The 18010-nt window shown below is 41.7% G+C and overlaps 1 protein-coding gene across 4 annotated transcripts in view; it reads right to left on the bottom strand.

Annotated features, from left to right (window-relative positions):
• TEDC1 (tubulin epsilon and delta complex 1) overlaps positions 1-18010 on the bottom strand; it is a 73750-nt gene that overhangs the window by 20192 nt on the left and 35548 nt on the right. For 3 of the 4 annotated variants that reach the window (XM_055724693.1, XM_055724694.1, XM_055724695.1), the window contains 2 exons: positions 4779-4865; positions 1631-1843 (listed from right to left, as the gene is read on the bottom strand). In XM_055724693.1, coding sequence (XP_055580668.1) covers positions 1631-1843; positions 4779-4865 — 300 coding nt within the window. The remainder of the gene's footprint in view (positions 1-1630; positions 1844-4778; positions 4866-18010) is intronic. The other variant, XM_055724696.1, reaches the window with a different exon arrangement.

Genomic DNA, 18010 nt, shown 5'->3' with positions numbered 1-18010 from the left:
AAAACAACCTTCAGTGTGATTGTTATATAATATTTAACAGCATATATGTTGATACATATAAGAGGAGTCAGAGTATATCTTGCTTTGGAAATCATGCATTGGAAATTTTATTTTTGGAATTCAATGTCTGATTTGTCCTGCAACAGTCATGCCCATTTTGCCATAAAAGCGACCAAATCTGATGATGCTAGAGACCTGCCTAGTCCAGCACCCCACCACTGACAGTGACCGACAACAAGTGCCCAGAGAAGACTGTGTAAGACGAAAGCAAATACACAGAGGTACTTCCTCGGAATATTCCCCCAACCTGCAATGATTTGTACTCGTGCAGTTACTTAAGTTTGTAATTTGTATCTGTATATTTGATAATCTTTGCTGGATTTCATCTTCCAAGAATGTGTCCAACAGATTTCAAATCCATGTACACTGGTTATATCCACAGTGTCCTGTCGGAAGAAGTTCTGTACCCTGTGTGAAGCAGCACGGCAGCTCCTTGTGCCTGTCCCTATCCAACTGATCCCAATTAGTTTCTTATCCTTACAGTGGAAGAGAACAATTAGCTCTCACACACTTTTCCCATGCCAGATCCTTTTGAACTCTTGGGCAAAGAGCTGATCTGACTTGTCAGATCTCTTGATCTGACAACCTGCCACTTTTCATTTTGTCAAATGATCTATAATCCTATCTAAAATAACCCAACAAACCAAAAGAAACAAAAAAACAAATCAAAAAATGCCTCTCCTTAGTTAATACAGGCGTAAAATTGCAATACAGCATTTTTGTTACTGCTTTACCTGCCCCACCTGTTCCTTTCACTTTTTCTGCATCCACAGGTTTCATAGATTCCCTGGTACCCTTCTTTTCTCTTGATGCCTGAAAAAATCACTAGCTTCCATGCCTTCATCTTCATCGTATTTTCTTTTGGCAGTATGTTAATATTCACATTCACCTTTTACATCTACATCAACAGCTCCTCTATTTATGCCCCAACCGCCCCCTCTGGGTGCTTCCCAGTGTCTCCCCATCCCTATGCCAGTGAACACCATGTACGCTTCCTTCGTATCACCTGTTTTCCTCTGCAGCCAGCCTCCCACAGCCAGTCTGTTCTTCCACCAGATCTTCTGCTTAGTCCCTTCTCTCACTTCACAAGCTTGAAATCCTTCTTTTTCCTCCCCCCATCAGACATTTCAAAGACTACTAACTCAGTGAAAGATGACAAGCTCTGGCCTCTCCCACCCTCCCGTCCCTGCAAATGTCTATCTATATTTTTCTCACTATAACCATTACTGATGCTTTCAACCTGCTGCCTCTGTCCCCTCCGGGGGCTGCCATGATTTCCTTTTTCTCTCCTCTCCTCCCCTATCCTTTGATGACTTCCCTTCCAAAAGAACACTTGCTTTGTTTCAGCATGCTGCCTCTCTGGGAGAGATGCCTACTTTGTGTTTGAAAGAGTACCTGGGATGCTGTGGGCATAAACAGACAAGTAACTGCAGATCTGTCATCAAGATTTCAGCAAGGTTGACACAGCAGCAACAGGGAAGCTGCCCTAGGATGGGCCATAGTGATAACACTAAAAAATACAGGAACTTAAAAGTCAGTAATGATCCAAGAATGCCACCCAAAGCCTTACCTTCTCACACCATGCAGCCTTTCGACGAGTTACAAGCTTATGCAGTTGGTCACGGAAAGTCATTAGATCTCTGGATAATCTGTCAATTTGCCCAGTCAGACTGTCAGCCCAGGGACAGCACAAGGTCGCCTTTGGCAGCCTGCTTTTCTCTACATGAGCATCCCGGGACTCACACTTATTTCCCTCTTCAGCCATATTATCTAACACAGTTTCCTAAAGGAAAACAACAATGGAAGTTACTTTTCAGCAGAAGCTAAAGTGCTTCCCCCCACACACACATCTTCCTGGTAGTTCATAACTAGGAATTCACTGCTGCCATATCTCAGTGTACAGTTGCTCTACAATTTCAGTTATTTTAAGATATAACCCCCTCAGTTCACTAACATATTTCTAAGTTAACAGAAAACTTATGCTGCTAACCTAGCTTATTTTAGAAAGGACTGCATACTGTCAGCTACTCTCCACTGCACTAAAGGATAATAAAGTAGCACTCACGGTACAGAGATCATCAGTACTGCAGAAGCTCCAGATATGCCCTTTCCCCTCAAACTCTGAGGCTGAATGCACTTCTATGATCTTTTGCAACAAAGTGATGTCCAGGAAGGAGGCACATGCTTGCATTGTTCAGAAGAGCCTCATGTGCTACATAGCACAGTAAGCTGCAACACCCACAGGCTCTCCCGTGTCCATCCTCTACAAGTTGAGGAACCCTAAGAGATCTCTGCGCCAGGCTGGTCAGGAGCTCTGTCAGCTCTCTTTGACCATGGCCACCTAGCTGGGTCTATAATTAATTCTGCAACTACCTTCAGAGATAGCAACAATTATCCAAAATACTAAAAAAAAATGCCAAATAACTTTGGGGTCCTTGAAACGCATGTACCTATAAACCATGGTGCACAGATTATGTAGAAACACAGTTTTCAAGCCAGGGTAGCAGAGCATAATTAAAGGACCCAGGCTTCCTCGCTCAAAGAATATTAAATATTTATTTCCATATTCTTATCAAGGCGACATTAAATAGGAGAGGTCATAATCTCTTTTAAGGACATAATTTGCATTCAGTATTATCTTTAGAAATTGGAGAAGTAATGTGAAAACAGTATGAGGGAATTCAGCAGTTGAGCAGCATGGTCTACACACAGGCAAGAAAAAACCAGATGCGTAATTACTGGCTCAGCAGCAACACTGCTGGAAGAGACGTCAGAAAACCAGAAGTCACCAACGTCACACTGTTAAAGTCAAGTACCATTTTAGAAAGTATAAATACAAATCTCTGTGATAGAAGAGTGCTGACTGTAGCACTGACATACAGGTGAGGCACCTGAAGTAAAACACAGACACATGGGAGAGAAAGTCCCATACGAGAGCAGCAGCAACCAGCAGAAGCTTGAATGAATGGCCTACAAGGAGACAGAGAGAACCAGCTTTGTTTAAGCTAGAAACACGGACTGGGAAGGCAGTGACATGCTAACAACCTTCACTTCTATAAAGATCATTATAAAGAGGATAGGAATGCCCCCCTCTTTCTCTCTCTTCTCTGCAGGTAGGTTAAAAACTCTGGCTTGATTCACAGCAAGAGATTTTTAGGCTTATACAATACACAGCTTTGTAAAACAGCAAAAGACACCCTTACAAAACCTCCTTCTCAGCAAGCATCAGCATTGCAAATTGGCACAAAACAGCGCGGAGGCCAGCAGCTCATGCTGACCAAAAGCCCAGCTCATGACAATGCAGACGTTTTTCTGGGCACCAACCGCCTAACAAACTGCATGGAAATAAAACAAAGCTGTTTTGGGAAGTTTTGTTTGTTTGTGGGGTTTTAGGGTTTTGCTCTGGTTTTATTTGAAATTCATTAAATGACAGAATTTTAAAGTAACATTACTGGAGTCACTCCAGTTGCTGTAGTTACGTCATGCTCTATCATGTTCCTGCCCATAACCATCAGGAAGACCCAGCAGCAGCTATGCAAGAATCAACCCGATCCATCAGATCAGCAATGCAAAGCATAGGCTAAAGGGAAAAAGAAAACTATTGTACCTCAAAGCACATCTCATTCCCATACATCTTACAGAATCCGGGAACAACCACCATCAGCAGCAAAACAAAAGAAAGGCAAATTTGCCATCCAGCCTACTGAACGATTTAAAAAGACGTGCTCCTCAGTTTTTTTGCAAGTATTTCTTTAGGACTTAACTCCAGGAAGCACACTAATACTTACAACAGTCCCCACACTGTTCAACACGTCAGAGGGAAATGGTGGTGGATACCCTGAAATGCCGTAACACTTGCATTTACATTTTGCCTGTTTGGAGCCAGGTTTATGCTCGTGTTGATGTTTTCCGAATAACCAGAAGATGATAGACATGAAGAGCAAAACCCACTATAAAATTAGTGACAATCTGAATGGCTTTGCATTGGAAGCACTCTTCAAGACAGGTAATTTTACTCCTTTGCCTTGCTTTTAGTGCAGAACAAGGCATATGGATAATTAACAGTCAGCTCACTGATTCTCAAAATTTCGTAAACTCATATGGCTAATGTGGTGCTCTAAAAAATTATTTTCAGCAACTGTGAACGGGCAAAAGTTGTAGAGAGAAGTGAGATGGATGGTACCGTTTACACTCACTTGAGAAATCGTAAGATGCACAGAGAAAGGCTTATTGATTTTCTTATGATCATTCAACACAGTTCAAGGGGAAATTGGCAATTTCAACACACTATTTGATTGGGAAAAATGAAGATGTTTTCAGTATCAGCTGCTCACAAATTTAGTTGTTCTCAAGTCTGCAATAAAGCTTAGAGGCCCTATTCTGAAAAGCCATTTAATTTTAAGAAAACGTACAATTGCTATGTTTAAAAAACATTTAAGAGATGAAGATCAGACATTTTCATTTGTGTTAACTATATGAAATTCTGCCACTCTGCGCTGCAATTCCTCAGCTTAGCTGGGTGAGCCTGACTGAAGAAAACAGAGAGATGAAGAACTAAGAAAACATTCCTTACTTTACTAAAGGCTTTTTTCCTTTTTCTCGGGTGCTGTTAAACAGCTGGTTTGCAGCGTTTACTTTTGTGGGAAGGGGCCTTTGGAAGTGATCAGCTATGTTAGAGTCAAAAAGCTGCACCCTTCAAAATCAGTTTGATGCATTACCATCCACTGCCAATACACTGGTTCCAGTCGCTTCCACTCCAGAAAGGCTTCTAGTTGCATGGTTTCAGACTCCAGAAGCTGTAAGAGCTAGAGGAAAGGAGACAAAGGAAAGAAAATCAGGTAACATTGCTCACCTGTGACCTAAATGAAAACATGTTTGGTCTGAAGTATAAAAAGAACGTCAGTGGTACACAGGGTAACACAGGGTTACTTTACAAGAATACTGTAAAAGCAGCTGTGGAAGTGTGATGTGAAACACCTTCCCCAGGATCACCAACTTACTCCTCACCTCACATGTACAAAGACCATCAGCTTTTATATACATAAATGAGTTTCCATACTGTTTTGAGGAATCAAAGAGCCATAATTCTGATATATTAAGGCCTAGATGCATGACCACCTTCAAATCTTCTATGCTTCTTGACTACAACAATAAGCTATGTTTCTCCAAGAGTATTTTTTTCCTTCTATACATTCACTCATATTTATCAAGGCTGTAAGGTCTAAACACCTTCTCTTCCAGGTCATAGACAGCCTTCTCTCAGGTAAAACTTACACAGTTGGGCTTTGACTGGGTCTCCTCATATTCAACAGTAATGACCCCAACTGCGATATACAGGTACCTCTACTACTCCAACATATCTCCTTCTCATGCTGCTCCCACACCTGTAAAAACTCAGAACTCCAGTATCTCCAGTCCTCTCTACCTCCTCCCCCAAAACCTTTCATCCCTTCTTCAGATCACTCAAACTGAGATGGTCTCTGATGCTCCAAAACAGCATGGAAGTCGTCCCTCTAAGAAGCGTTATATATTTTATAAATTGTCTGATCTGCTGCATGAGGAATCCCTCCCTCTGAGAGCACATGAAGGATAAAGGTTATGTTCTAGCTAAAGGAATTGTAAATTTTTCATGAATATATACGTAACATATATGCACACATGTATATGGAGAAAGAGACGTTCCAAGACTAAATATTTATAAATCAGTAAAACAAAAGTTCTTGGAAAGAATGATAGATGAGCAAACTAGGTATAAATCAGAGCTTACCAGCTTTAACAATTTCAGTACTGGCCATGTACTGCCATAATGAACAATTTTAACACCAACTGATGCCAAAGGCAACTTTTTAAGATGACACACAAATAGTGTATGATCTCAAAGAGAATGAGAAGGACCAGATCAGTACCAGTTAAACCCACCTTATACAGAAAAATATCTTCTGCTAACTTTGTTGGGTTTAGTTACTTACTACATAAAATATAATTTAAGTAACTGTGAAGCATGAGTTGACTTTGCAATTTTATTCTACAGATATAACTTGAAGATAAAGAAATCAAATAAAGGAAGGCATTTTGCAAGAGTAACTGCTGGAAATTATAAGCAGTTTGCTCTAAAACACTGCTGGATCCAAAATACAATTATTACACGTTTGTTCGCACAACTGACATTTGGCATTATGCTTAATGACTCTGCTAGTTTCAAGCTCAGCTGGTATATATAAAAGGTGGAAGAATGGGTTTGTTTCCTTTTTTCTTCTCTTCTTTTTTTCATAGGTATATCTACAGCACAAACTGCTTACGTTATGAGATCTGGTGCTGCCAATAAAACCCAGCCAAGAAGTTGATTAAATATTCAGGCAACAGTGAAGTTACTTGATTTTAAAGTAGCTTTGTAATGTGGTCATGAGGTGTGTGTGATTGCAGTATGAACATGTCTTGTGACAGCTAAAGAGAGATGAAGGTTGAAATGGGGAGCTTTTCATTCTAAGCCTAAAAAAAAAAATCTTAGTAAAAACCATAGTCACCATCTTTACTTTTAGTCTCACTAGAGGAGCTCCCAAACGTTAAAAGCGCCATATGCCACTTGCTTTCACACCACAACTGAAAGGATATGGTTCTGAAACTTCACAAACCTGTAAATAATCTGCTGGAGTTAACTGACCTTAACAGCAATCAAAGTTTTCTGAGCAGTCTCCTAACCTCGAGCCTTCCAGGGTCTTTGGTATTTTAGGGTTTTTTTTGTTGCCTTTTTTTTTACAAAAAAAAAAAAGCCTGCTCCATTAGTTATACAAAACATGAGCAGCTCAGTTGAAAGCATTCATCTGACTCACGTACTTATCGCATCCTCACCTTTTACTAAAGCATTACCACGCTTGGAAATACCCACAACTGTGTGCTACATTGTTTCCGTCATATATCAGCAATAGGCTGACTACACCGCTCATCCTAGGAGGACAGTTTTCAACTTTGCTGGAACGCGCGATGACAGCCTTAGGCAGCCTGCAATAGCCAACATTGGAGTTTCTGCCCTGAGGGACTCTTAAGACACTGCTCCTGGACACCAACATTCTCTGCCATCCAATATATGGACCTTGCAAGACTCTTGATGTTATTGCAGCATGGAGAATAAAGCAGAACACAATAAAAACTAATGTACTACAAATATCCTTGAGATACCTTAGCAAAAACCATAAAAGCAAATAAACGTTCAAGGCAAGGACGGGACAAGAGATTGCATGTCTGCATGCCATGAATTTGGTCACAAGGACAGTCTCCATATGACCCAGGGGTGACAGGCTTTCACTCAGGCATACCTGTACTTAGCGAATGAACAGCTATTTGTATCAGCCAGCTTCCTTCTCCCAACCTCATCTTTTACTCAAGCTTCTCACAAGCATCTATTGTTCTTTAACCAAAATACACATTTTGTGACTTGGAGGTCGATGGTGTACACCTTCTCAGGTCACTCATTGCAGTCACACCTCAGCTGGTACTACAGCTGTAACTGCAATTGTGGAAACCAAAGCCCAAATTGTACCTCTGCATTTTCCCCAAATACAGTACCTTTTCTAACTTACTAATAACAACAGTTCACACAGAGATCCCTTTATATGTGATGAGCAGTACCACTTCCACTGATATATAAACCTCTCAAAATGCAAAAGAAATTCACAAGTTGCAACTAAAGCTGCCTGCTCATTTTCAGTGACCCAAGGACCCAGATGTTGCCATGCCTTTGAAGTTTAAAGACTAACATCTGCAGAAGAGCATAAATTTTGTCTGATGAACAAAGTGAAGCAGCAAGTCAAAAATGTGCCCCATGTGAATATCTAAGTGATACTTAGGGATAACGCATGAAAACTGTCTTTCCCTCCACACAAAATTAAAAAGGAAATCCATTTCCTTCATTCTTCTGGAGGAAGTTATTGCTCTAAATACTTAACACTGTGCAGAAAAGTAATGACAAATTCAAATTGCTAATCTCTGTGGAGAAGTAATCCCATAATGAATGCCGAGAGCAAACACTTTGCAGTAACAACTTCTGTAAACCGTTATGAAGAAACCATCACTGGTGCAAATGACTTGCAAGCAACAGCTTTGTTATAGTGGCTAAACTGTGCTTAACTGAGCTGTCTCAGAGTAGGATGCCAGGAAACCTCAGAGTGATGCAGAAGAATGCAAACTCTGTAAAGAATGTGCCTTGCTCCCTCTGACATGTGGCTGTGACCTCCAAAGCCAAACATCCAGCTTCAAACACGGCTCACACACCTCAGGAAGCTCTTCTGGGAACTTCAGCTGCAAAAGTCCAAGGTGACATTATCATCTTCGTGGTTTTAGATAACCAAGAAGAGGCCAAAGTTGAGTCCTCTGTTATCCACAAATCTAACTTGCATCAAAATCATTATTTAAACATCTTTGTAATTACTTTTTCTGTTGAGATATTAATCTTTTTCATATTATTTACTAGCATATTGCTAAGTTCATTGATGCCTGTAGACTGTTACAGAAATCAATATTTAATAATTTGCAGCATAATGCATCCTTTTCATAGGCTCAGTTCCAGAGAGTTCACTGCAACAAGTATTTAAACTCTGGTGCCCACAGATCATAATTCAACTACCGCATCACTGGCAAAGTATTTTTAATCAAAAACTGCTCTGCCTAAATATTCAGAAAATCAGCCTATTGTCAAGACAAAAAATGGTCTTTCAGCAATTAATTATGTTTCTTGGCTCGGAGACAAAATACTGCCGATTCATCACCTATTCACATATGACTGTAGATAGAAAACTTGCACTGGACTCCAGATCACTGCAAATCTCACTCCAAATGCAAATTTCTCTGAAGTACGACTAAACGCTTGAGACAGGGTTGGCTTAGTGTGAAAGCTTATATGACAAAACTATCAAGAGACTATTTCATATTTTTATTCAATCGGAAATTGCTTTATTCAACTTGAATTTTGGTAATATGAATACTAGTTATGAATATCTAACAATCACAGGAGAGAAATGGAGAAGTTCCTTCCAAAAAATGCAAAGAAAGGAGTAAACACTCATGAAAAAGTTACACAATTTACATTATCTGTACTAAACCATAACTGGGATTAAGGCTTTAGAGACCTAACCAAGCATCCGATGAAATAAATTACAACACAACCTCATCTCTGCTACCAGTACAAAAGTCCCTTACCAAAAAAACCCAAGCAAACCTTGATAACTGAGAGCCTTGCAGCAGGCAGGCTGCTAGGCAGATGACATTTGGTTTAAAAGAGCACATACTGCCAAAATTGCACTTTCATAGGACCAAGTTTTGAGACCCCTTCATCAAAAGACAGATAAAAATCTTGATATCATAAACATCTCAGGCTGGACAAACACACAATGGTGTAGGTGGACATACTCAGTGCTCCAAAATTCAGTTCCACACTGATTTCTTCCGAGGCAGAGCTGGCTATCCCCTGAAGGCTGAAGCAAAAATAGAGTCCTGAAAACTAGGAAGTCATGCTGGAGTTGTGTGAAGTACAAGCAGCTAAACAGCAAAACCCAACAGACCAATAAGCAGCTCCTAGCCTCAAGGCAAAGAAAGATCTACTCATGTCATTTCTTCATTTCACTGCCTGTGAAATACTGCTGTGGGTTGAGACAGAGCAAGAGAAACACCACAGCTCAACCATCACAAAGTGGGTGGGGATCAGAAAGGCTCCTGGATGACGAAAGTGGATGAGAACTTCTCCCAGTACCAGCTACAAACCCCACAGCAACCTTGACCAAAACACCAGCAGAGATGGGGAATGTCCCTCTGTAGCTCCAGAAGCAGGTATTTCTGTGCCTGCTGAGCATCATCTCTTTCGGAATTGTAATGGTATTTTTCTTGTCATGCAGACTATAAGGGAAAACAGGACTTGGATCTTTTGCAGAAGGTAAAATACATAAAATACAAAACACAGCAGTTTTGGGTGGAGGAGAGCAATTCCAGATGCCTGGATGTGTGCAAAACCTTCAACTCCTGAAACAAAATATGTGAGTTTTCAACTCACTGACACCAGTTTGATACCACCATGGCTTGAACTTCCATTGAGCTATCTCAGTTTTACACTGCTGAGAACAGGGAATCAAACCACTAGTTAAAAACTTAAGTGACAAAGATCATCATTATAAAACTTAATTGCTATTTGTGGAGGGATTTAGAAAACAGCTGTTTAAAATGAAACTGAAAGAAAACAGAATGTAAAGCAAACAAAGTGAGGCATTTGGCATGTAAAAATTGTACCACAGCTTTCACATTGATAGGCAATGAACTGGGATGCACTAACAACGACATTCATTTGCAGACGAACAGGTCAATGAATGGACCACTTTGAATTTTTCCCTGTGGAAATGGCACATGTTAGAACAGGGAAAAAAGATCAGGAAGATGACTACTGAAGTGTGAGTTTTATACTCTAACAGCCAAGATCAAGACATATAAGAACAGAGAAGGTACATGTTTTCTTCCCAAAAGGTACCACTGATTTTGGGTGCCTAACTTGGCATACCTGAAGAGCCAAATTTTCAGGCAGTACTAAGTACCTTTTGCTGAATATATGCTCAGTTAAAGCACATGCAGTAAGCACCAAAAATCACAATTTACTTTAGACATATCTCTCCTGCCAGATGATTTCAAAAGAAAGCACCAAATTGTATCACAGTACTGCCCAACAGCTGTTCATATTGTACTGCCAACCAGAACCCTCATGTAGCTGATGTCAAAAAAGACCATTATTCATCTGCTTTTATTCAGACTGTTTCTGTACACAGAATAAAGCATTATCCATACTCAGGTTTGGGGTTCCCCCCCCCCATATACTTGCCCATTTTCCTGTATTTTTAACAGACCACAAAAATGCACGCAGGTCAACATGAACAAGCAATTTCTAATTTGTGTGTGTGTTAGGACTACTGACTTCAGCAGGGGAACTAACCGTTTAGGTTTTACCCTCTCCCCTTTATCATTCCATCCATCCTTCCCACCAGCTTATTATATCCACTTACTGTGTCCTTCCTTGACATCTTTATCCTGCATTTGGCAGTGAACAAACAAAAACACTACCCTTACACAAAAGCAAAGGAATGCTTTTTTTTAAAAAAAAATAAATTCAGCCTATATCGCAAACACTTACTAAGCCAAGGGCTTGGCTTTTTATTTTTTCCTCCCCTTGAACTTTAGTACTTTCCCTTCAAAATAAAGGGCTATGTTGCACAAGCTGTGCACAAGTGATGCCTTAAACTCCTGTGGGGAATTCCGTATTCTCAACTGCATACACCACAGGCTGCCAGTCCCAAAGGCCACGTAAGGCTCCCCGGCCTCCTTCTCCTGCTCCCTGCGAGAAGAGGGACCCAGAGGCACAAGGGAGGTGCCTTCCTGATGCAGACCTTCCCACAGGTGCCTGCCAGTTCAGGTCCCTGCCACCTTCTTTGCCTACTGGCCCGTAAGGACCAGGTGGTCCCTAACCTAGGACTGGATGAACAGTGACATCCAGGGCTTCCCCAGTTTCTGCTCATCAGAGACAGAGCTGCATGGCTTCACCTGCACTCCCAGGGTACCAGCAGATGTACGTCATGACTAGGACTGGCTTCTACAGCATCCACAGCAACGGAAACCCAACCTCTAAGCACTAACAAATATAAATGTTAAACAAAATTTAGCTCTCACCCAAAGACAGGAAAAACAAACACAAAGAAGGATAGCTTCCACCACTGCAGACAAACAGCACAGAGAATTATCACAAATGTTCATGTTAGTTAAAAAATGAATTTAAAAAGTCATTTGCTATGTGGATTAATCTTAGCTTGCCAACTTGATATGAATACAGTTCCTCCCAGCCTAGCTCTTCTTTGACAAGCCATCAAAGCCTATCATGCATGCAGGTATTTTCACACATTTAAAAAAAACGCATTATTGACTAGAGAAACTACTAATTTGAAGTCTGCTACAGTCTCCCTTATGTCAATTCATTCCTCTTGCTAGTCTCTTAACACACTCCTTTAAATTAAGCGACAAACATTTAAAAAGAACCACAAATACTGAAACCACTTGCAAAGCATGAGTAACAGCTGATTTTATAACTCTATTTCCTTGGCTATTTAAAAAAACAAAAATACCTGCCAGGAGAGCTGAGTTAACATTATGGGCCAGTTGCACAGAAAGTTTAATTTTACAAGGCTATAAAAAAAGCTCTGCCAGTCTCCTCCCAATCTGAGCTGCATTCTCACCTCTAAAAAGCAGAGTTCATCTCAGTTCAGCTTTCCAGCAACAGTTCAGTTGTGACCAAAGCCATTGCAATATATGAATTTAACTAGTTTTCTTCTTTAATTAGCATGAGGCTAGAGAATGCAGTGGTCCCATTTTGCTTGACCTTCTAGACAGGTTAAGTGTCTTTTTGATGCAGTGGTGGATGCAGAACAACAGAGGTCCCAACGAGGGATCACAAGATCATCATAGCTCTGGGGCACTTCAGGATCAGCCTTCACCAGAAGCCATAATTTGGGGACAAGAGAAGAGTGACATGCCTGAAGTCCATTTTGTGTTAGAAGCTAATAACCGATAACTTTTAGATGAAAACAACAGTAAAGACTCCACAAGCAAAGATGCTCTGCACTCTCTAGTGGCTACTGTTGGCTTCAAGGCACAATTCAAGAAATTGGTTATGAGTTTTAAAGCTCCTCACCTTAAAGTTTTTTTCCTGAGATTTAATTTGTTCCTTCAGCACCCAATACCTCGGTTAAGATCCACTGGGCTGGACTGATGAGACCCTTTCAGAGTCCAACACCAAAGAATGGCAGCAAGTAAGCAACTCTCTCTTTGAAGCCTCCTACCAAGGAAAGTTAAGAGGCAGCATGACCAGGTTATTTTGATATGACTATGGAGACAAGACAGACTTCACACCACGCGTGCCCCTGCACATCAGCCTCAGCTGACAAATGTGAATTTCATTATTCAGCTTACAGACAACAGATATGAAGTTGGCACCACCTTTTCCGTAGCACCATATGGGACCACAGAGCCTGCCTGGCCTCCCTGTGCTGGCCCCAAAGCATCACCTGAGCTGGGGCAGCTTCCTCCCGCCGCTGGATTTCTTAGCACTTCCACCAAAAACAAAAATCCAATGCCAACTGATGACAAAGCACCTCAGACTTATCTCTCCAGCTTATTAATTCCAGCTGCATTGTCTCAGGTGAAATTATATTATAGTATATCACTGTCATTGTCACTGTCACAGCATTCAAATTATGTGAAGTACAGCATAAAACAAGCAAAAGCACAAGAGCAGCAGTGAAACTCAGTATCATCTTATCAGTTTTCCTGTCACTGGCAATCACAACCAAGTGTTCGTATCAGTCAATCCACATAATGCAGTTCCTACTTCAGTGCAGTATGCATCTACCATGGTTTAGATTTCTTCCTTTCTTAGGGTGTAGGAGACTAAGATGTTGCTGCTACATAGTCCAACAATTTACGGGGGTCCGTGATGAACCACTGCATCATTTTTCAAGGACCAAGAACTCTACATGCTTGGTCAATAAAATGTACAAAGTAATAACTCATCCGCAAAAAATGGTGATGGCACCTCTAGAACTGCAGCAATATTAACTCCTCTTTTTTTTTTATGGATAAATTTAGCTGAAGGTAATATTAGTGACAAATTGCAGCCTGGGGAAATTTTCAGATCAAGGTAATAATGCCATGAGGTAGAATGATTTGCTTTAGCATTGCTATATAATGCTGTCAGTTCTTCCAATGGGACACTAATTGCAGCCAGAGGCCACCTTGCTTAAAAAAATACCTGAAGAAATATTTTAGCACTAAAACTGTCTGGAGTAATAAAAAAATAAAGCATCCTTCCCAAGAAGGGGCACTGGGAAAGTAAAATTGGGTACAGAGTTCAACAACTAAATGATTCATGGCTGGGTGACAAGCTAGCGCTTGTCAGCTGAAGAAGCTGGTCTCGTGCTAACACCGTCAGCTGCCCAGCAGACTCACAAGGATGGGAAGGGACCTCTGGAGGTCCCTAATCCAACCTCCTGCTGAAAGCAAGGTGCTCAGGGATCTGTCCAGCAAGTCCTGAACAACAACAACAGCGATGCCACCCCTTCTCCAGATCTGTTTCCAGAGCTTGACCACCCTTCATGGCCATTTTTTCCCCTTATATTTGGCCAGAATTACTCACGTTCCAACTTGTGTCTGTTGCCCCTTCTCCTGTTGTAGTACACCTCTGAAGAGAGCCTGCTCCATGCTCCAGCTCTGACCACTTCAATGGCCTTACTGGACTTGCTCCTGTATGCCATTGTCCTTGTGGTGGGGAGCCCACACCAGGCACCTAGCACTCGGTCCCACGAGCGCTGAGCAGAGGAACAGGATCCCTCCCTTTGCCCCACCAGCTTTACTCCTGCTAACACAGCCCAGGATGCAGTCAGCCTTTGCTGCCTGGGCACACTGCTGGCTCCTGGGCAACCTGTTGCCCACCTGGACCCCCAAGGTATTGGGTTCAGGGCAGGTTTTGGTTTTGTTTGTTAGGATTTTTTGCAAAGCTGCTTATTAAGCAGTCAGCTCCCAGCCTGTTCCATCCCAAGGGGTTATTCCATCCCAGATGCAGGCCTTTGCACCAGCCTTTACTGAGCTTCCTGAGGCTTCTCTTGGCTCATTTCTGCAGCCTCAGTCCCCCTGAACAGCAGCACTACCCTCCACTGTTATGCCCAATGTGGTACTGTCCACGCACTTGCTGGTGGTGTGCTCCACCCCATCATTTAAGCCATGAATAAGACTTTAAGCAGTACTGCCCCAAAAGCTGATCCCAGAGAGCTACAACAACAACCAGGCACCAATTCGAGTTCAGTGGCCCAAAACATTTTCCTCTGGCACTGCCACCCACTTACCCAGCCCACCTCTAACCAACTTGGCTACAAGGATATTCCTTTAGTGATACAAATGCAGGCACATTCTCTGACCCTGTGTGCCTTTCTCAAAGCTCTTTAATTACACATTTCTGGCTCCTTCTGGGATGGGATACTCCACACTACTTTGAAAGGGAATGACCAGCAGGATCCGAGGGGACTGCGGAGGTGGAAAGTGCCTGACCCAGAGCAGGCAGAACTAAACCAGCCAGTAACAGCAGCCATCAGATGAGCAGAAAACAGCTTGACACTGCAGTTGCAGGGAAGGAGAAACAGAGGAGACTGTTTTATCATATTCATTGATATTTAAAGCAGTTTAGCTCCTGCAGAAGCTTCTTTCTTTCTGTCTACAGCATGAGGAAGAGTCACTCCATGCATTTCTACCCTCTCCAGTCTTCCTAAATTAACTCCCGCACAGGTACCCACATTCATCCCTTCTCCTGCCATCGACCCCAAACTTCCCCCCTGACCTCCAGCTGCTTCTTGGCTCTGGATAGTCCTTGTCAATCTTCCAGATAGGATCTGGAAGATCTGCTGCTTCCAAAAGGGGGTAAAACCTCCAGCAGCAGCACAGTAGGCATGACTAGGGAAGTTAGGAGAGGAGTTCCTCACCCAAGGCAACTGGTCCACTGTCTGCCCCAACAGGAGATCACACAAAGCATCCAAAGGCAAGTAATTATTTTTTTTTCCTCCAAAGACATCCTTTCTAAAATTGACTCAAATCTGCCTTAGAAATACTAATATACATTATCTTGCACAATTTGATTGCTCTTGCTTCTACAGTGCACAGCTGGCTGGAGCCTTTCACTTTCTCCGTAAAGATAAGGAACTCTGCTACAAGTAGAGACAGTCTAAAAGTAGCTTTGAAGCCATCTGACCTCTGTAATACTTCCTGATTTTACACTGGTAACAAGGGTTGCATCTGCTCTGCCTCATTTTTGCAAATGAGTACCTGATCCAATGTTTCCAACAGGTTTTAATAACTACTATAGCAAACCATGTTTTACATGATAAATGTCAGCAAATGAAGTGAAAACCAATCGCCTAAGGTATTTCAGAAGGAAAACGACATGGCAGCCTACCTCTCCTTTTGTAGAGCAAATCATTAAAAAAAAGCAGGAATCAAATCTTTTGTTCCTGCCACACAGCACAGGGTGGGCAGCACATGCTGTCACTGACAGTTTCTTTGTTTTCTTAGTGCTTATTCTTTCCTTGCAATGAAATGTGAAAAGGAAAAATGATATCTGAATCACAGGGTTTTTTTATCTCATTTTTAAATTCTTTGCTCAGTAACCACTCTCCTACTCTACAGGAAAAGCATAGCAACCACCAAATCACCACCAAATCAAATTGTACAAAGACAGTACAATTACTGGACCAGTAGTGGGTAACGAGGGGTTCCCACGTACACAGCCAGAAGAAACAAAATCAACAGCTTTTTCCAATTTCAGTAACCTTAAAACCAACAGAGCCTTCTCCCAGAAAAACAACAAGTGGGAAGTATTCTGCATGTTAAAGGTGATCTAGGCAGTCCTGCTAAGAGGACCAAAACACTTTAACGTATCATGCTGAACATCCTCACATACAAGGAAAATGTGGGTTTCCCAGTACAGCTCATCATCCCTGCAGGCTCTGAAACTCTACCCACCCCAGTACAGCAGATTTCACTGCGCACAGCACTGCAGCAGGCACTCTGCTCCTGACACTACACCACCAAAAGACCAAAGTAGAGATTTCTACAGAGAAAGAATGAATCTTTTAAGCAACATAACCCATGGGGATTTAAGGCCAGTTCTTGCTCCGCTGTTCTGCTTACTGATACCTGGGCACCAAGGGGAAAGCAGGAGTCTCGGACAGGGTCAGGAAACCAGCTCAGACCAGCCAAATATCACTGACATGCTCTTGACCCTGCTCATCATACAGCAACACCAAGACTGTATTTTGTTTGAGCCTGCAGACAACCTTCATATTAAATCCTTTTAGCCTCCACTCTTTCTTATTTGAACGACCACCATCAAAAATAGATTACTCAGGATCATTCAGCTCCCTCGAGCTTTGTGTGAGCCTCCAGGCCTCCTGCATTTAGGTGCTGGAGCTCCATATATAATTCAGTATGTTATCAGATCTGTTCTCTTCTGCAATATTAATGTCAGCTCCCATGTTAGTTCTCACCAATCTGACTACCATGCATGTAAAATGTCTTAAGTAACTGGCTGGAACAATAACACAAAACATTAAGTAATTTAACAGGGGCTGGGGGGGGAAGCATTTGACTGTCAGTGTTATTCAGAGCTCATAGCAGTAAGTATGTTTTACACTTCTAATGCACAATCCAGCAAGATAAGTGCTAAGGTTGGAAACTGAAGTATTTGACGTTTAAAAGTGACTGAATTCAAGCTGCCTAAACAACACTAATTTGACCATCCCAAGTGTATAAACTAGAATTATGTGACCAAAATATTTCCCTTCATAATCTGCCTCACCAAGGACACAGAATGACTGTGCTCAGTCCAGAAGCTATTCCTTTTCCTTTTAAATTGCATATTATTCTGTCTGTTCTTCAGAGGGAAGCCATGGACTTATTTGCCATACATCATTCAAATCTCATTTTGAAGACAGAATTTTTATCTTCCACATAAACAAGTTATCTTTCCTAATGACCCATGTGAGATGAGATGATAGTATTATTGTCATTTTACAAATGGGAAATGAAAGCAAAGAGATTAAAGTAAAATGTTTCCATTTCTTTTGGATGCCTTACCTGAATCTTCTGAGACTGGATTTTTCAGATCATGGATACCCAGTGCAACGCAACAACTTGCAGAGATGCTTGAGGTAGTTTTCACCAAGTTAGTTCCTGAGCCAACATAGCCATGGCACACCGCCTCAGCTCATCAGCTCTAGCAGAAGAAACTAGGCAGATGGCCTAGGCTGCATTAACACGCACCACTCTACTGACTAGGATCCAGCCTAATACTTCAGCAGAGCAGTCAGTGTGCTGCAAGGACCTACTACAC

The sequence above is a fragment of the Falco cherrug genome, chromosome 12 (genome assembly GCF_023634085.1).
Source record: "Falco cherrug isolate bFalChe1 chromosome 12, bFalChe1.pri, whole genome shotgun sequence".
Taxonomy (NCBI): domain Eukaryota; kingdom Metazoa; phylum Chordata; class Aves; order Falconiformes; family Falconidae; genus Falco; species Falco cherrug.
The sequence above is the reverse complement of the archived record's forward strand: the minus strand, read 5'-3'. Positions and strand labels throughout refer to the sequence as shown.